The following is a 19,228-nucleotide window of genomic DNA, read 5'->3' as shown; positions in this document are numbered from 1 at the left end:
ATAGATAACGTTAAGGACCGTTTATAGCTTTTAAACTTAGTGGCGAAATGTGAAACTTATCTAAACTTTATGACCGTTGATGTAGTTTAACCTAAACGCTTCTTCGAAAGAAACCTAATAAAACTGCGATGCTTCTATTTTTCTTGTTTCGCCCTTACGTTCGTTCCTTCCCGCCGCTTGAATCTCGCTTCAAGCTTTCTCTAGCTATCAACAATGGCATCAATTCTCACAAAGAAACCAAAAAAGACCAAATTGAAAGAGTTGAAAACCCTAGGTCAGCAACTCCTCTCTTCACGAGCTCACATCAACAATCTCCCTATCCTCCTCACCTTCATATCGCCGTCGTCGCCGCCACAACACGTTCTCGAATCACTCCTCTCGCTTCAGTCTTTTTTCACCACGGTGCTCCCCGACCTCCCTCCCTCTCATTCATCGAAAAAACGGCCGCGTCTCGACGATTCAGCTAAGGAGGGTCCTGAGTTTATTTACAGGACGTGGCTGAGATCAAAATTCGACGAGTTCATTACATTGTTGATTGAAGTTTTGGTTTCTCCGGATACTGAGGACGCTTTGAGAGTAACTCCGTTTCTTCTTCTTCCTTATACATTTGAACTTGACGACGATGTTCTGATTGCTCTTTTTTAAGTAGGAAATTGTGTTGGATTCGTTTATGGAATTCGTGAAGCTCGGAAATGGAGGAAGCTTTTATTCTGCTATTTATCACAAATTACTGCGCATCATTGTAAGTTTTATTTAGTTAAAATCACGCTTCAATGGTGTTTATAATATTTCCATTTTCTTTTTTATTATCAGTTTATAATTAGTTATAATTTTTTCAGGTTCAATCTGCAACACCTGTTGATTTTTTATCAGAGTTGCTTGCTTCGAAGTATTTTAAGTATATTGATGTCCGGTATGGTTCAAACTTTCTTTTGCAATTAATTAAATTCCCAAATCTGACCTGTTGTGAAGTTTCATTGTTTTGAAATAGTTGAATAATGTCTGTGTTCCAATTCCTTTCTTTAACGGTTTTGGATTAATGCTACCAATCAGATCATTGTTATTGATGGAAGAGGTGATAGTGTATTCTAGCTATAATTTCAGTTGTTTCTCTTACTATATCTTCTTCTTGTTGGTTTCCCTTCCACAGAGCAAATTTGTAGTTGCTGAAATTTTTATGTTAGATTTCATATTTTCTTGGGAAAGTTTCATTTCTTGCTATGATAAATGGTGCACTGCCTTTTTTCTTTCACAGGTATTTTACGTTCATTAGCATGGAAAAACTTTCTAAAACTTTGGACACAACAGATGTCCCTGGTACCTTTCAGCCAGTCTCTATTTCAAAGTACATCTTTGTTCTCTTCAGATTTTATTTTGTTGGACTCTGTTTGATTAACTTTCTGTTAATTTTCCTTGCTTAGATGACAAAACTGTGGGTGGAGACGGTGACAGTGGGAGTCAATCAAGAGAGAGGTTAGATTTGGCCATTATTTTGTTAACATCTTTCTAAATACTCTTTTTTCTACTCTTATAGTGTATCTCTGCAAATTAAATCTGCTTAAATATCTATTTTTTTTACTTATAATGAATTTATTCAAGGACATGAAAGAACTTACTATCACCTTTTGTTCACCCATATCATATTATAATGCCTGGATGGTTGTTATAATTACAATACGAGAATAGGAGGTTGCTGAATTGTTGCTGAATTGTTGCTGTGTTTGTTGCAGCATTGAGCTTTCTATTCACAAGATTCATTACATCATATCTCACATCCCCCCTTTGGAAGGCAATGATGGAAAATCTGAGTATGAGATGTGGAGTGGATCAGGTGATTCTTTTCTTTCTGTTTTTATTTTTATTTTTGAAGTAGCTGTCCTTTGGATATGTATTACGAATTTTAATTTTAGGTGAATTATTCTAGCTATCGTCATCTAGAGCCTTGACTGGTGGGAGATTATGATTCATTCTTTACTTCTTCCTGGATCAAACTATTAATATGGAAATTTTTCTGATTTTATCTTTCCTTTTAGGTTTGCCGTGCTTGATTTGTAGTGTGAGTGATCTTAGGAAGTTGCAGAAAATTAGACACAAGCTTCTCTTTTAAATTGCATAGTAAATGTGCTTTATCGGTGAAGCAAAATTATTTATTTGTTCTGTATTAAACAGGATTTTCATCTAAGGAAGAACATGATAAAAAGGAGCCCTCTAAGCGTCAGAAGGCAGAAGATAAAAAGCTTAAGACTGAAAAACAAACAAATAATGTAAGTTATGAATTATTTTTGAGGAAGATGGTTCCATAATTTCCTTTTAGATTTAGTTGCATATTAGTAGATAGTCTGCCTTTTTTTGCTTGCTTCAATTGACACCTTGCAGTATTAAGTTCTTCCTTGTTTTTTTTCTCTTGTGGGATGTGATGTGAGCACTCAGGTGTTGTCTCCAGCCACCATTGCAAAGAAGATGAAACTGAAGTTTACTAAAGCATGGATTTCATTCCTTAGACTACCGATCCCTATAGATGTATACAAGGAGGTAAACACTAAAGCTGTTCTACTCTTTTGAACTGATATTAAGTGCTTGTTCCTCGGCCTCAGCATTGATGGTAGGCTGGTTTAAGGCTCACATTTATTTTTTAAGCTAGGCTTGTATCTTCTATTTCTGATTATATGAAATATGGACTATGTTTGTTATTATTCAGTCCTGCATGTGCTTTCTCAGGTTCTTGGCACTCTTCATCAGGCAGTCATCCCTCATTTGTCAAATCCTATAATTTTATGGTAATTGATTTAATCCCAGTAGTTTTAGCACTTATTGATGGTTGATGCATCATCACAATAAGCTGATTTATTTTCTATAATGTGCAGTGACTTCTTAACAAGATCATATGATATTGGCGGTGTAGTTAGTGTCATGGCACTTAGCAGCCTCTTCATCCTAATGACACAACATGGTCTAGAGTACCCAAATTTCTATGAAAAGCTTTATGCGCTTCTGTCACCTTCTATCTTTATGGCAAAACATAGAGCCAAGTTTTTTCAGGTAATACAAATTGCTAAACATAACATTGCTCTCCACTTTTATAGGTTTACCCTTCTGTCTACATAATGCTGTAAAATTTAGCTTTAGATTTGATACTGGAAATATTTTTGTCAAGTTGATAGTCTTTGGTATTAATGCAAACAGTGAAGCTATATTGAATTGTTGAGAAACTGTAAATGCATCTAATTGTTCTTTGGCGTTGGTTCTAAATTTAATCAGTGAAACTATATTAAACTGTTGAGAAACTGTAAGTGTATCTACTTGTTATTTGTTGTTTGTGTCATTTTTTTATAAGATTAGAAGGCCTCATTAAAAACCTCCTTCTTGATTAATGGATCTTGAAAAGAAGCTCCTTAATCATCGGAAGGAAGAAAAGAGCGCCTTAGATTTTCATTAAAGAAAATAAGATTACAACCTAGATAGATCTCTTCGAAATAACCCTTACAACAGTCCATAAATCCCACCCGAACAGGAATCAAATGCTAAACTGAAAAAGCAAACAACATAAAAATTAGCCTATTCCAGCCTTTGCTAAAGCATCGGCGTCCATATTTGTTGTTTGTGTCATTGATGGTTAACTTTTTATACTTTCTATTTTTGAATTTTTTTTCTGATATTTCAGTTGTGCTCGATAGACTACTTGTGTTAAAAGAACAAGACACTTAAAATATTTCTTGTTTTAATCAATTAAGGTCCTGAGATGGTTCTGTACCTTATCTTTTTCTCTTTGGTACTAAGTTGTCTATCCATTATCACGTAGAACATTGTAGGATTTTGTAATCAAGTAAAGAGTTCTGCTGCTGCAGTTGGTATCTTCTAGTTTAATATGTTTTCTTTCCTTGTTTTGCAGCTTCTTGATTCTTGCCTGAAGTCGCCACTTCTTCCTGCATATTTGGCTGCTGCTTTTGCGAAGAAATTAAGTAGACTGTCTATTTCTGTCCCTCCATCTGGAGCACTGGTTATCATAGCTTTGATTCACAACCTTTTACGTCGACATCCATCAATTAACTGTTTGGTCCACAAGGTATTACTACAATCTTAATATTTAACAAATTTAATTAAACTCCCTTGCATAAATGCAACAAAGTTTATGATTTTTTTTTTTTGCTATTGTAGGAAGATGGCGATGAAAGTTCAGAAGATAGATCTAAAGCTGAGGATATAGCCAACAAGGCAAATGATTCTGGACCTGACAAAAGACCTGGTATTGATCATTTCAATAGTGAGGAGAGCAATCCTCTGAAATCTAATGCCATGAGTAAGTATACAACAAATCAAAACTTGAATGCCCCCTTGTTCTTTAATTGTTGAATTTATGCATCTTTTTACCTCTATAAGCTGTATGGAACACATTTAGCATAAAAGATATGGTCAGAGAGAATTAATGTGCATTCTATACGAAAATGGAAGCTTCTATTTAGTGACAGTGTTAACAACTTGGAGATTTTGAATTCTCGTTACCCATTGGTTAAGCTTTTAGCAGTTTACTATTAAGTCCTTGGGCATCGATTATTTTTGTAGTTGAATGCATTACTGCAGGACATAAATTTCTTACCATCACCATATTATTTGAAAAGTAGATGTTCTTTATTCTCATTTTTTATTTTGCTGGGTTAACTTGGGAAGTTGTGGTATTTTCTGTCATCCAAATCTGAATAGAATTGGCTTTAATTTGATAATATAAAGACATCCAAGCTTCCTACTAACCATGTGGGGCTTTGTGAATGGTACATATCTTGAATGTACACTGTTCCTCTGTACAACGCAATCCTTAAAGTCTATAATTTTTGGTTTTGCTTCCAATAGCTCATCCGTATGTCAATGTTTCCTTGAACAGGAAGTTCTCTTTGGGAAATAGATTCCCTTCGACACCATTACTGCCCACCAGTTTCAAGGTAACAACATGGTGCTTTTACCCTTTGAAACACTATATGCATACGATACCTAATGATTTCAGTTTTCGATTCTTTTAGGTTTGTGTTGTCATTGGAGAATGATTTGACAGTTAGATCCAAAACCACTGAAATGGACATCAAAGATTTTAGTTCTGGTTCATATGCAACAATATTTGGAGACGAGGTAAATATCATCTTTATCCTTTTCTATGAATATGCAGAAATGTTAAGTAGACATTTTAGAAAAAAGCTTGCCTGAATCAATTTGTAATTTCCATATATACTAGCAGCAATTTAGAAGTTTGTCAACTTCGAAATGCCCTTTTAGATTAGGATAGGCTATAAGCTCTCAAAATAAATCTTTCATGATCCCGGTCTACGTCACCCGGGCTCTGCCACTCTAACGGCGTTCTTATGATGTGCCCCACGTCGAATATTTTAAAAAAGTAGTCTGAGACAACATAGGTTCTGATATGCAATTTCAAGTAATCCATTGTTTTGATCTTTCCCCCCATAAATGCAGATTCGACGTCGGGTAAAGCAGGTTCCTTTAGCCTTCTATAAAGCAACGCCGACGTCTTTGTTTCCCGAGTCTGAATTTTGTGGTTGGACCTTCAAACACGAGGGAAGCAAGGAAAACGAGAGTGAAGATAAGAAGCAGGAAACATCCAAAGAAAATGTTGCTTCAACAAAACGACAGCGGCTAGAATGCTGATAATGTTCGTGAATTGTTTCCATGGGGAGAATCGGCAATTTTACTTGAATTTTTTAGATTAAATTTTGTAAGACTAAACTGAAATTGTCGTAAAATTGTACCAAAATTAAGAAATCTTAATTAAAATATTTAGAAGTAACTGCAAAATTAAAATATATTTTAGTAAATTTGTTGAGTTCAATTCTCATAGTGTTTTTTTAATTGAAAAAAAAGTCCTAAAAACTATTTGTTTTTTAAAAAAAATATATATGACTAACTTTTAAAAGAGAAAATGAAAGATGTCTAGAAGTAAAATGATGACTATTTTATAATTTTTTGTAAATTGAAAATTAAAAAATGTCCAATAAACGAAAGATTATTTATATATTTTATTCTAAAAAGTTTTGTGGAGTTTAATGGAATTTGTTGAGTCTGCCATGACTTTTTTGCACTGGATAGAGTAGAGGTACTCCTATGACTGAAAGTGACCTATCTTGCTCCTAATCCCCTCCTTTTTTTTATAAGATATATTCTTTTTTTATAAAGAAAAATATTATAATAAGATAAGAGTTTAATATCAATCTTAAAAGTTACGACTGAATCAATGATCGTAATTTTTTAAATCAATATTTGTATAAATAATTCTAAGGGTTAACTACGTATTAATCATCTACTTATTTTTGAGGTTTTGTTTTAGTTTTCCAACTGTCTATTTTTCTTTTAAAACCATACTTATCGTTATATTTAAGTTTCATTTTGATCATTCGTTGTTCAAAAATTAACAGTGATGCTGATGTGTCATCATGAGATAATATTTCATTACCATTAAAAAATAAAAAATTATCACGCCAATAATTATATTTAATTTTTAATAATGGATGATCAAAATATAACATTATATATGATTTAAAAAATAGTTAACTGACCAAAACAAAACCGTGGAAATAAGTGGTGACTAAATTAGTAATTTACCCTAATCTAATCTCAAAACCATTTCCCTTAAACCATCCGCATCATACTACATGAAACACATGCTCAAATAAAAACTATTCCAAAAATGAAAAAGAAAATATCATGAAGGCAAAAGTAGCAGTCCCACTACTTTCCAGAATTCCAATAACTTCTTCTTTGGGACGAAAGTGGATGCTCATTTTCAATGAACCTGATTTGTTCTTTTTTCCATAGAGAAAAAAACCCATATATATATTTTTTTATATAACTCCTTTCTGCATTTACCTTAATGATCAGTTGCATTACCTTAATGTTTTTTGCTGCTTTGCTTTGCTTGCTTTTGGTGGTGTCCACGAAGCTCAAAATTTCGTGCTTTTCATGTTGCTTTTTTTTTATATATGTTTTAGTTTTCTAAACAATAAAGCTTTTTGCTATTGGACTAACAAACTGTTATTTAATTCTCCATGCCATAACTTGAGATTGGGTTTGTCTGATTATTCTCTGGTGAGATTTTACTTTACTGAATCGAAATCTTTAGAATGCTTTTTGGTCTCTTTGACCTTTGCCTTATGGTTTTGTTAGTGTTGGTACTTGCCTTGGAACTCAATCATTCCCTTCACTTGTCTGTCGGTTATATATGAATTTTGATTAATTTTGGGTTATGACTTGATCTATTATTCCTTCAGTGTGACTCTTGATTAATCGAAGAATTTGAGCATTTGATTTGGGTATTTGGTCGTTATCGATTCGGTGCTTAACACCATGAACCTGGCTTTGCTGCTTTTGATTCTTAATCTCTTTGTTGGAGTGTTTTCAAAAGAGGCTTTGAAGCCTAATGTTGTGAATGTTGGAGCTATTTTCTCATTTAGCACTACTAATGGGAGAGTTGCAAAGGTTGCAATGAAGGCTGCCGAGAATGATATAAACTCTGATCCGAGCATTCTTGGCGGAAAGAAATTGTCGATTACCCTCCATGATTCGAACTTCAGCTCGTTTCTCGGCATTATCGGAGGTATACTCTTTGATCTCCACTTATTATGTTCGGTTCATTTCGTTCATATCCAACACCAGATCTCTATGTTCACAACGAATTAGAATGAATAATAGTACTTCTAATGTAACATTACAGATATTCATGTTATGTGCTTTCAATTTCTTTGATATTCACAGCATTGCAGTTTATGGAGACTGATACGGTAGCAATAATCGGTCCACAAAGTTCGGGGATGGCACATGTTCTATCGCATCTTGCGAATGAACTCCATGTTCCATTATTGTCATTCACGGCCCTGGATCCCGGTCTGTCGCCTCTCCAGTTCCCGTTCTTTGTTCAGACGGCGCCTAATGACAAGTTCCAGATGACTGCCATTGCGGAGATGATTAGCTATTTCCGCTGGGCTGAAGTGATTGCTGTTTTCAATGATGATGATCAGAACCGAAATGGTGTAATTACATTAGACGATGAACTTGCTGGGAGACGTTGCAGGATTTCTTATAAAGCCGTACTTCCACCCGACCCGACAGCGACGAGTAGTGATGTTCGGAGAGAATTAACTAAGATTCAGATGATGGAATCTCGAGTTATTGTGCTGCACACGTTCTCGGGAACCGGTCTCTTGGTCTTTGAAGTTGCCAAGAGCCTTGGAATGATGGGGAAAGGATATGTTTGGATAGCTTCTACTTGGCTATCCACTGTTTTAGACTCAACCTCCCCACTTAAACCCGAGACAGCAAAGTCGATCCGAGGAGCACTTACACTTCGCCCTCATACACCTGATTCGAAAAAGAAAAGGGACTTTATTTCACATTGGAACCAACTGAGCAGAGGTTCTATTGGGTTTAACCCCTATGGTCTTTATGCATATGATACTGTCTGGATGATTGCTCGTGCAGTAAAGTTGTTACTTGATCAGGGAGGCAACATTTCGTTTTCAAATTATGCGCACTTAGCCGATGCTGGTGGGATGGATCTGAATCTTTCCGCATTAAGTATATTTGATGGCGGGAAGCAGTTGCTCAAGAACATAATAGAGACAAATGTGACCGGTTTGACAGGCCCTGTTCGGTTCGATCAAGATAGATCCCGGATAAATCCTTCGTATGATGTTATTAATGTGGTTAAATCTGGGTATAGACCAGTTGGATTCTGGTCTAACCACTCTGGTCTTTCCATCATGCCACCTGAGACATTTTACGGGAAAAAGCCTAATCGTTCTAGTTTGAACCAACATTTAGGTAGTGTGGTATGGCCTGGAGGAGGAACAAGACCTCGTGGTTGGGTTTTTCCGAACAATGGAAGACAATTAAGAATCGGAGTTCCGAATCGAGTTAGTTTCCGAGACTTCGTCTCGATAGTCAATGGCACAGATAAGGTGCAAGGGTATTGCATAGACGTATTTCTTGCTGCAATTAAATTGATGCCGTATGCTGTTCCATACAGGTTCATTCCATTCGGAGATGGCCTTAAGAACCCTAGCTATTACGAGCTTGTCAGTAAAATCAATTCGGGTGTAAGTATACTGGAATGAAAAAGGCAACTGCTTTCTTAAATGATTTGAAATGTTAGATAGTTATTTTTCCTATCAATTTGATATTTTGTTATTGTAGGTCTTTGATGGTGCAGTAGGTGATATTGCCATTGTAACAGACCGTACAAGAATAGTAGATTTCACTCAGCCATATATAGAATCAGGGCTGGTGGTGGTAGCTCCGGTAAAACGGATAAGTTTGAGCCCTTGGTCTTTCGCACGACCATTTACTCCTTTCATGTGGGCAGTCACAGCAGCATTTTTCCTCATTGTCGGATCAGTTGTGTGGATCCTTGAGCATAGAATAAACGACGAGTTCCGGGGGCCTCCTAGGCAGCAAATTGTCACAATTTTAACGTGAGTGAACATATGAAGTTCATACTTTTATGTATGCATTAGCTTATATTGCACCTCCTTCCATTTCCCCTTGCAGGTTTAGCTTCTCGACGATGTTTTTCGCCCATAGTAAGTTCTTTCTGTTTCATCATTTGGACAATTTCACTTTTTTCTACTTTCTCCGTAGAATTTAGAGCTTAGAATCAGCTATGTACATCATGATATCGTACCAACTCTTGTGTTTTCGGAAATTTCAGGAGAAAATACAGTGAGCACACTCGGACGCCTTGTACTGATCATATGGCTTTTTGTAGTTCTGATAATCAATTCAAGCTACACTGCAAGCCTGACATCGATCCTCACGGTGCAACAGTTATCATCACCTATAAAGGGCATTGATTCTTTGATTAGTAGCAGTGAACCAATAGGCTTCCAAGTCGGGTCTTTCGCCCGAAGCTATCTAATCGAGGAACTGAATATTCCGAGATCTAGACTTATTGCACTAGGCTCACCTGAAGAATATGCAGAAGCCCTTGAGAAGAGAACTGTAGCTGCAATAGTCGATGAGCAACCGTATGTCGATCTCTTCCTCTCAGAGCACTGTGAATTCTCAGTTAGAGGGCAGGAGTTCACCAAACGCAGTTGGGGATTTGTAAGTTATCTGATGCTTTTCTTTCCTTTTTTCCCCTCTGCACATTTCGGTAATTCGATTCGATTTAAGTTGCTTTCATTCAATTATGTATAGAAGTTTGTTCAAGTTGTGTGTTGCGTGATGTTGAGCTATAAAAATACATAAATTCAACTGATTATAATGCTTTGATCTTCAACACCCTATCTCTAAATGATCTCTGGTAAATGGTTTTCTTTAGGCATTTCCTCGAGACTCTCCGTTAGCCATTGACATGTCTACTGCCATTCTTGCTCTATCCGAGAACGGTGAGCTTCAGAAGATTCGTGACAGATGGCTGTCAAGAAGTGCATGTAGTTCTGAGGAGTCCAACGATGAATCGGAGGAGCTCGATTTAAAAAGCTTCTGGGGACTATTCCTTATTTGCGGAAGTGCATGTATTCTCGCTCTCCTCGTGTATTTTCTATTGATGTTTCACCAGTTCAGTCAGCATTGCCCCGAGGAACCCGGTTCCACAAGTCGTGACAGATCCAGAACCTATTCTTCACGTCTTCGAACATGTCTGTCATTCATTGATAAAAAGGTTGAGAAATCTCAAAGCAGCTCGAAAAGAAAGCGAGAGGGTACGCCCCCGAAAGGTTATCATAAAGAGAATGTATAAACATATAGATGAGGGAGGATAGAGGGTGTCATCTTCCAAGAAAGGAAACTGTCGCGTTCCAGTACCAGTTCTAGAGAATCGACTTCAGCTTTTGCAGGTAAAAGACTTTCCCCAATATTCCGTCGACTTGAATCGGGGTAACATAAACTTAGGTATGATTCTAAAGAAACAGTGCCCAAGTCATGTTTTGTCAACTACTTTAACTGTAATACTGCATACAATATAGAACCAGTTATGTCTCCTCTTCCTTTCTTAATTTCAGAATCAATATTCAAGGAAAAATAACAGATATGATTCTCTTTGATTTGCAACAACATTATGGTACCAAATAACCTTTCGAAAACAGAAGATTTAAATGTCATTTAGAAACTCTGCCTACTTGAATGAAAAGAAGAAAATTTGAACAAAAACCAAAACTTTCAATATCCATGAAACTTGAAGAAATAACCCAAAACTCAGTTCTCCTTGGTAGCTTCAACCTGCTTTGCACCAAGTGCAAAGAATTCTGTAATGACTTCAAGTGGCATGCCTTTGGTTTCCGGAACTTTTAAGAAGACAAACACCCATGCTATAACACATACAATCGCATACATGCCGAAGACACCCGCGAGACCAACTGATTTCAGCAGCACTGGGAGTGAATAAGTGACGATGATATCACCGATCCAAAAGGTAAGTGCGCATATAGCAATGCAGATGCCACGAACCCGTGTTGGGAAAATCTCGGAACACAGAATGTTGGGAATTGGCCCGAATCCCATGACGAAGAAACAAAAGTAGAGCACGACACTGACAGTTGAGATCGAGGCGTGCACAATGCTACTCATTTTCACGGCACTTCCGATGACTAAGACTATGAGAGATATTATCAGGACAGGAAGTGTGTTGAGTAGCAGACTCCTGTAACAGAAGCAAAGACGAGAACAATCAAAGTTACATAGCAGGCACGATATCGTCTAATGAAACATATGTTTATATGCTTATGGGTGAGACTTATTCTCCAAGAAAATCAACTAAAGGAAGAAATTTACCTTCTACCAGCTAAATCCACAAGCCGCATGGCGATAACTATACTTGGAAGCATCAACAAGGTTGTAAGGCCGCTGATAAGCAATGAAGCAGAAGTTGAAGTGAGGCCTAAGTTAGAAAGAAGAACGCCGACTCCTGCCTGTTCGAGAATCTGGGGAGTGTAGTATAGAACCCCGTTTATACCAGAGAACTGCATTTTAAAAGCAGAGAAAGCAGGGATCCTCAATAAGCAAGTCATCAAAATGTAGATGTTTTTTCAAGAATACTATACCACATTGATGGCAGTGTATCGAGCCGTTTCAAAGAATGCGGTGTATAAGTTTAGACAAGATTCTGCTACAAAAGCAAAAAGAATGGATATTTCTAACAGTGCCATGTGTTCTATTCCATGGATGTTTCTGAAGGTTTAAACAAGATTCTGATTTCATCGCTAGAGATACATGTTTATATAAGCAGAGCAATGGCAAAGCGATTTACGATGCGAAATGAGAATGCTTGACATTTCTGCATACACAAGTTAGAAGGGTTCTCCACATTACCTGCTGAAGTATTTGAATTCCCACCCCTACCAATAAAGCATGCTTTACTCCTGGTTCGAATAGATCATGCCAACTTGGTCCTTTTGTAGTTTCGGCCGGATGAACCATAGCTGGTCCAACCGGATGCCGCTTCTCAAGCTCCGAGGAATAAAGAGCTGCCTGACTCACCAAAGCAGAAGCTTGGACATACTCACTTTCAGCAGGGACATCAACACCAGGCAGAAAAATTATTGAGCCACGCCTAGATGCGGGTACATTCTCTTGATGCAAATAAATTCTTTTAAATCCCCCTTCCTTTTTCCCATCCGAGGTTTCCTTTTCAGACCATTTATAGGCCAGCTGCCAACCGCCGCCAATCCCCGTGCTACCAATCGGTTCTCCAGTAGTTGATTGCAATAGACTACCTTGTCTCAGGTTAGTAAGGCTTCCATGGACAGTTGGAAGAATGTCCTTATCCATGCTGGTTGCTTGCCTTGAGATCAAAGGACTATGCAAATTGTCATCGGAATCATTAGCGGCACCATCATGTGCATAATCTTCTCCCTCCATGGAAGCATTCTCTTCATCCCACTCTTCATGTCTAGCTTGATTACCTCCCACGCTGAACATGCTGCCAAAGTTCGGAAAAAGTGTGCCACGCATACTTCCTTGTTCAGGGAGCTTCTCATGGACACTTCCAAAGAGAGTGACAAGAGGATCCACAAGGACCTGACCAGTCTGGCTAAGCATGCTTCCATGCCGAGACGCAAGACCAATAGTACTACCATGTTGTCCAGTGACTGGTCTGGCCACCCAAGACTGGCCTGCTTCAGGTCCATACAACTTGATTTGATCTTTCTCAGCAGATATATCATCGTCTTCAACATCATCAGTTGTCGGGCCAATTACGTACTCTTCTATCGATGTTTCACCTCCAACACCAAGCCCCTCAACTAACAAAGCCATCTCACCTGTCATCTAAATAATATCAGTACCAACCACATTATGCATCATATTCATCATAGTAAATCCCATGGTGGGCAGTCATTTCTACTTGAAAACTTGTGTCTAAAAAGAAAATACAGTCTCAAAAGGTGTGTATCAATTACCAAGAAGGATCAAGTTATATGATATACACAATGAAAACATTTGACTGGCTTTATTGTCCGATAAATTATAAGATAAATTATAAGAGTCACCATAGAAGAACTAACCGGCAACATCCTCCCTGCCACGCAGCCTCTGCAAAACTTTTTTTGCCTCATCCATTCGCCCTTTACTTACAAGCCATCTCGGTGATTCAGGCAAGAAGAATATAGCTAATACAAAATATACGAGCGAAGGAATAGAAAGAACACCAAGCATCAATCTCCAATTCGGTGATGGTGATAACGACATTCCAAAAACCATGCAATACGAAAAAAACATTCCCATGGAACCAGTAAACTGTGGAAAGGTATTCAGCAACCCCCTTATTTCAGGTGGTGCAGTCTCGGATATATAAACTGGGACCAAAGTTACAGCCAAACCGATTCCGAATCCAGCCAAAAGTCTCGCCAAAAGTAAGATGTAGACATTAGGAGACCACACCATTACAAGACCGCTAAGAAAATAAAGGACTGATGAGATTATCAGCATGGGGCGGCGGCCTAGCCAGTCCGATATTCCTCCCGAGCATGTAGTAATGCAGGTGGCTCCAATGAGAGACATGGCTACAATCAGGCCTTCAATAGTCGGTTCCGTTTCCAATTTAAACTCTTTCTTTATGTACAAAACAGCACCTGCAACATGTTACAGAAGGAGGATCTATAATTAATGAATCTGAAGAAAACCTCTACATACATACTAACCATTTACATCAATGAAATTAGAGATCGACTCGAACTTTTATGATAGATCTTTGACATATGAAAGTGGCCATTTTAGTCCAAAAGACTGATATTTCGATGTTCATGAAACTAGTGAATAACTAAGGAGTATATCACCTGCAATGGTGGCATTATCCCATCCTTGCAACATGTTACCAATGGTTGCTGCAAGGGCTATAAGCACGGCTGCATTCATTTTCGCAGGAAAACGAAAATTTCGACACTGAACTAAGCACGCTGGAAATTTAAACGAGAAAACCCAGAACGTGGATCAATCAATACATTCAAACCAATCCCTGATTTAATATCTGTAGAAAAAACAGCATATCACAGTTCCCGTACAAACACACCACACGGTTCATACTTCATACCAGGAAAACAAAAACTTCCCGGCGTATTTAAAGGAAACAAAAATGGAAACAAACAAGAAAAAGTACAAAAAAAATCCAAAAAAATTAAGAAGTGTACATCCAAATCCAATATGAAATGGAAAGAAGCGTACATCCAAATCCGATATGAAACGGAAAAAAAATGGTTAACATTACCTATGGAAGCAAAGGCAAATATGGAAGGAGCAGAAAGCCGTTGATAAGAGTTTCAACAATCATCAGATTTAGAAAAATCCATAACAAACTTCCCTGCAAATTGCCATCACCTTTGACGTTAAATAAAAAACCAACGGCAATTATCGTTGGGTTGATGAGATTTTTTTCTCTTCACAATAACAAGAAAAAACGAAATGCCAAACAGAAAAGGGGGGGGGGGGACAGAGAGAAAATCAAATTGAAAAAGAAAAAAAAATGAAAATCCAAAAGGGAAAATAGATGGTATGTGGATTGGCCTTTGGAACCTTGCCACCTGCCCTCCTTATGCTGCTCTCCAAATCGCACGTATGCGATTGCCGTTATCTATCACACTGTAAAATCCACCACTTCACTCACTTTCCTCTGATTACATCAAAATATATAACCATCAGAGAAAAGGCATAATCAGCTCTCCCGTCGTTTTCACCTTTATTGCTGCTTGCGTAGAGGAAAACCCAGATTTTGTTTTCTCGGAGAATAATAGTACTACGAAATACATGAAAAGACGCCACTTATTGGGAAATTTGTTTTTATCACCTCTTATGGAAACAGAATAATTGTTTAATAATTAATGAAGAAAAGCAAAGGGAAAAACTGGTTACTGCTTCAGATGAATCTAAAAACACCGTCATTTACTTTCCAGATTGAATCTTTGAAAACAGAAAAACTTTTGCTTGCATTAACAACTACGGGGAGATGAATTAAACAAGAAATGGTTTTGATCTACAATTTCCGAATATTATTATTTCTGTACACTAAATTACTAGTTTTCTGATTTTGATTTGCTGTGATTGTCATGCAAAACGATGCATACGTTGTGTTGCGTTGCCTGCACTTGTCATGTGTTCATTCGAAAAAGGACAAACTGTATAAAATTAGTCAGAGGAGCTTTGGAGTTTCTTATTTTTACATTTTTTTTCTACGAATCCAGATCATAACAGTGATATAGAGTGCATGCATCACGAACCATTTATAAATATTTTTATTAAATTCAATTATAATATAGGGTAGATTACACGTTTAGTAATCCAACTCACTTTTGTTCCATTTTGGTCACTCAATTAATTTTTTAAATCATATCTAACATTATGTTTTGGTTTCATTTTGATCGTTTATCGTTAAAAAATTAACAGAATTACAGACGTGACCTTTTTTCAATGATGATGTGATATTTTCTTATGGTGATACATTAACATTAACATTAATCTTTTAACGGCATCCGACAAAAATGAAAGGTTATGTATGATTTTTAAAAAATAGTTAAATGACTAAAACAAAACAAAAGTGATAGTTGGGTACTAAACGTGTAGTTTACCCTATAATATATTATCACTATAAAAAAGTAATCGATGAATATGAAGGGAAAAAATTAAAAATGTTTTTTTAAACGTCGCTTTATTCAAAAAATAAATAATATTTATATAAAAAAATATTAATTGCACGTGAGGTAGCTATTGTCGTCTCTGCTTTTGGTCACAGGTATTAATACTACTAGGTAAAAGTACCTATGAGGTATACGTATAACAAACTTATTATAAAAATATTATATTAAAATATTATATACGTAATTATGATGTCTTTAGATATTATTAGGGACGATCATCGGTAGAGTTTGGACGATTTTTATCTATCTAAATTCGATTCGAGAAGCAACTCTTCTACTTGCGTATGACTTGATTCGTATTGAAGGGGATTATACATGATCCAAATCTGATATGATTATTAGGTAAAAATTTGTACCTGACCTGACATATATAATTATTTTCATTAGATAAAATGAAGATTTAATTAAAAATAATATAAAAATGAATATTATTATAAGTACCCATAAATATATAAGGAATAATTATAACATTTATTAAAGTTAAGTCAGATCAAGTAAGATATTATTCGCTTGAATCAAATGTCTATCCCTAACTATCACAATATAATTATATGAAAATATAATTAATGTCTTATTAACTACAAATTATTATAATTATAAAAAAAATCTATTTATCCATATATGTTTTAGGAGAGTGGTTATATATCCTATTTTTATAGTATAAATTGTAATTATATAATTATAAAAGTGTTGAAGAGTGTATTTATATTAGCTTTTTTTCCTTTTCAAATTGAAAATTATAATTAGAGGTATTTAGACCGGGTAAACTTGACCCGAGCCCGATTACCTGAATCGATTTACCAGACCCAATACCTGATATTAACCCGAACATGATGATTAAATTTGATCAGAAACTCAAACCATACCCGACTAGAACTATACTCGATTCAAAATTTAGCTGAATCGATATATTCCCATATCTAATTTAACCCGAACCAAAATAACCCGAACCGAAAGCAACCCAAACTGAATTTAACCCGATCCGAAAGTAACCCGAACCGAAAGCAATCCAAACAACTAAAATTTACTTATGTTACATAATAAGAGGAATAAAAGTATGATTGAAAACATTAACAAATAAAGTTTACTTATGTTACTTATAATAAAAATATTATAATTATAATAAAACTAATAGAAAACAACTAAAACAAAGGAAATAATATTAAATGTATAATAAAAATAATAAAAAGTTTACTTATGTTACAATTAAAACATAACAAATAAAGATGTAAAGTTATGTATTTTTTTAAATTTAATAAACATATTAAATTGATAATTGAAAATAAAATTTTATTTCTTTATCAAATAGTTGTCATTATAATTTTTTTTGTACAATATCAATATAAAATTTTGGTAACAAGCTCTAACACGCATTATAAAATTGTATTTATGTCAAATTATCAATTTATCGTCTCTAAATGGTGGTTTAATTTCAAAATATTGAATAAATGATAATTGAAATTAAGTCTAATAAGGACCCAAAAAAATATACAAGTACCAAAAAATATATATCGGGTATTGAGTATGATAAAAATGAGTATTATAATAAGTACCAAAAAAATATATAAGGAATAATTATAACATTTATTAAAGTTAAGTCAGATATTATCGGGCTTGAATCTATCCCTAACTGTCACTATATAATTATATGAAAATATAATTAATGTCTTATTAACTACAAATTACTATAATTATAAAAGATTATATTTATCCATATATGTTTTAGGAGAGTGGCTATATATCTTAAAAAATTATAGTATAAGTTGTAATTATATGCGTTTAAATTTTAAAACAATATAATTATAAAATTGTTGAAGAGTATATTTATATTAGTTTTTTTCCTTTTCAAATTGAAAAGTATAATTAGAGGTCTTTAGACCTGACAAATTGACCTGAACCCGAATATCTGAACCGATTTATCAGACTCAATACCTGATATTAATCCGAACATGATGATTAAATTTGATTTGAAACTCGAACCATACCTGATCAGAAATACCCGATTCAAAATTTAACTGAACCAATATGGACTCATATCTAATTTGACCCGGACCAACAGTGACCTGAACCGAAAACAATCCGAACTGAAAAATAAACCAAATTGAAAGCAACCCGAACTAAATTTAACCATATCCGAAAGTAACCGAACCGAAAGCAATCCAACAACTAAAGTTTACTTATGTTAAATAATAAGAGGAATAAAAGTAAGATTGAAAACATTAACAAATAAAGTTTACTTATGTTACTTATTATAAAAATATTATAATTATAATAAAAATAATAGGAAACAACTAAAACAAAGGAAATAATATTAGATTTATAATAAAATTAATAGAAAATTTACTTATGTTACAATTAAAACATAACAAATAAAGACGTAAAGTTATGTATTATTTTTAAAAAATTAATAAACATATTAAATTTATAATTGAAAATAAAAATTTATTTCTTTATCAAATAATTGTTATTATAAATTTTCCGTACAAGGTCAATATAAAATTTTGGTAACAAGCTCTAACATACATTATAAAATCGTGTTTATGTCAAATTATCAATTTATTATCTCAAAATGATGGTTTATTCAAAATATTGAACAAATGAGAATTGAAATTAAGTTTAATCGTCTAAATGATAAGATTGACAAATAAGAAGACATATTTGTTTATAAAAATATATTAATAATTCTATATATGTTTAATTAGACCCATAGCCAATTCAACCTGAATTAACTTGATGTACAGTTTGACTTAAACCGAAAATCATCGGATCCGATATTGACCAGACTCAATATTGAACTGGATCGAAATCTAACCAATCTGGTATTAACCCGACCCAAAAATCAACGATCTGATATTGATCTAAACCAAAAAATAACCAATCGATAATCACCTGACCCGAAAATTGACCTACCCAAAAATTGATTCGACCTAATTTACCATACACCAACTAAATCCGAACTAGCATAGCTAAAATTAAACCAAATATAATCAACCATAATCCAATCTGAATAACCCGTTTACCACCCTAGAGGCGTTTAATCATATTCAATTCAATAGCAAAACGTGCCCTTTACTGGTATGATTGATATATATTTTTTACAATCAAATTTTAAA

At 35.0% G+C, this 19,228-nt stretch overlaps 3 protein-coding genes across 4 annotated transcripts; 2 read left to right on the top strand and 1 right to left on the bottom strand.

The window, feature by feature from the left end:
- The first annotated feature begins 158 nt into the window (after positions 1 to 158).
- LOC120133884 (protein NUCLEOLAR COMPLEX ASSOCIATED 4-like) lies at positions 159 to 5,830 on the top strand. Its single transcript, XM_039150379.1, has 15 exons — positions 159 to 576; positions 650 to 742; positions 840 to 913; positions 1,256 to 1,317; positions 1,422 to 1,473; positions 1,731 to 1,831; positions 2,170 to 2,264; positions 2,431 to 2,532; positions 2,719 to 2,777; positions 2,865 to 3,039; positions 3,890 to 4,063; positions 4,156 to 4,297; positions 4,877 to 4,934; positions 5,013 to 5,118; positions 5,458 to 5,830. Exons 1-15 carry the CDS (start codon positions 214 to 216, stop codon positions 5,647 to 5,649), a joined length of 1,848 nt encoding a protein of 615 aa, XP_039006310.1. The 5' UTR covers positions 159 to 213; the 3' UTR covers positions 5,650 to 5,830.
- A 1,169-nt stretch (positions 5,831 to 6,999) lies between these two features.
- LOC120133883 (glutamate receptor 3.2-like) lies at positions 7,000 to 10,994 on the top strand. 2 transcript variants are annotated; one of them, XM_039150378.1, is made up of 6 exons: positions 7,000 to 7,591; positions 7,750 to 9,089; positions 9,187 to 9,464; positions 9,541 to 9,572; positions 9,701 to 10,144; positions 10,313 to 10,493. In XM_039150378.1, the coding sequence occupies exons 1-6, from the start codon at positions 7,342 to 7,344 to the stop codon at positions 10,342 to 10,344; spliced, it is 2,376 nt and encodes a 791-aa protein (XP_039006309.1). In that variant the 5' UTR covers positions 7,000 to 7,341; the 3' UTR covers positions 10,345 to 10,493. The 2 variants fall into 2 exon arrangements, with proteins under 2 accessions (XP_039006309.1, XP_039006308.1); XM_039150377.1 differs by having other exon boundaries at positions 7,007 to 7,591; positions 9,701 to 10,095; positions 10,313 to 10,994.
- Positions 10,995 to 11,116: 122 nt separating this feature from the next.
- LOC120134020 (monosaccharide-sensing protein 2-like) lies at positions 11,117 to 14,896 on the bottom strand. The gene is made up of 6 exons (XM_039150502.1): positions 14,693 to 14,896; positions 14,265 to 14,384; positions 13,494 to 14,060; positions 12,301 to 13,250; positions 11,764 to 11,951; positions 11,117 to 11,632 (listed from the first exon to the last, which is right to left on the bottom strand). Exons 2-6 carry the CDS (start codon positions 14,341 to 14,343, stop codon positions 11,188 to 11,190), a joined length of 2,229 nt encoding a protein of 742 aa, XP_039006433.1. The 5' UTR covers positions 14,344 to 14,384; positions 14,693 to 14,896; the 3' UTR covers positions 11,117 to 11,187.
- Between the last annotated feature and the right edge of the window lie 4,332 nt (positions 14,897 to 19,228).

This window comes from Hibiscus syriacus, unplaced genomic scaffold (assembly GCF_006381635.1).
Source record: "Hibiscus syriacus cultivar Baekdansim isolate YM2019G1 unplaced genomic scaffold, ASM638163v2 tig00110597_pilon, whole genome shotgun sequence".
Taxonomy (NCBI): domain Eukaryota; kingdom Viridiplantae; phylum Streptophyta; class Magnoliopsida; order Malvales; family Malvaceae; genus Hibiscus; species Hibiscus syriacus.
The sequence above is the reverse complement of the archived record's forward strand: the minus strand, read 5'-3'. Positions and strand labels throughout refer to the sequence as shown.

Coding starts and splice junctions, on each gene's coding strand:
- LOC120133884 (XM_039150379.1), top strand. CDS start 214: ATGGCATCAATTCTCACAAAGAAACCAAAAAAGACCAAATTGAAAGAG. Junction 3,040..3,889: donor ATAGAGCCAAGTTTTTTCAG/GTAATACAAATT, acceptor CTTGTTTTGCAG/CTTCTTGATTCTTGCCTGAA. Junction 4,298..4,876: donor TCTGAAATCTAATGCCATGA/GTAAGTATACAA, acceptor TTCCTTGAACAG/GAAGTTCTCTTTGGGAAATA.
- LOC120133883 (XM_039150377.1), top strand. CDS start 7,342: ATGAACCTGGCTTTGCTGCTTTTGATTCTTAATCTCTTTGTTGGAGTG. Junction 9,465..9,540: donor CAAATTGTCACAATTTTAAC/GTGAGTGAACAT, acceptor TTCCCCTTGCAG/GTTTAGCTTCTCGACGATGT. Junction 10,096..10,312: donor CCAAACGCAGTTGGGGATTT/GTAAGTTATCTG, acceptor GGTTTTCTTTAG/GCATTTCCTCGAGACTCTCC.
- LOC120134020 (XM_039150502.1), bottom strand. CDS start 14,343: ATGAATGCAGCCGTGCTTATAGCCCTTGCAGCAACCATTGGTAACATG. Junction 14,061..14,264: donor GGATAATGCCACCATTGCAG/GTGATATACTCC, acceptor AACATGTTGCAG/GTGCTGTTTTGTACATAAAG. Junction 13,251..13,493: donor TGGCAGGGAGGATGTTGCCG/GTTAGTTCTTCT, acceptor TTTAGATGACAG/GTGAGATGGCTTTGTTAGTT.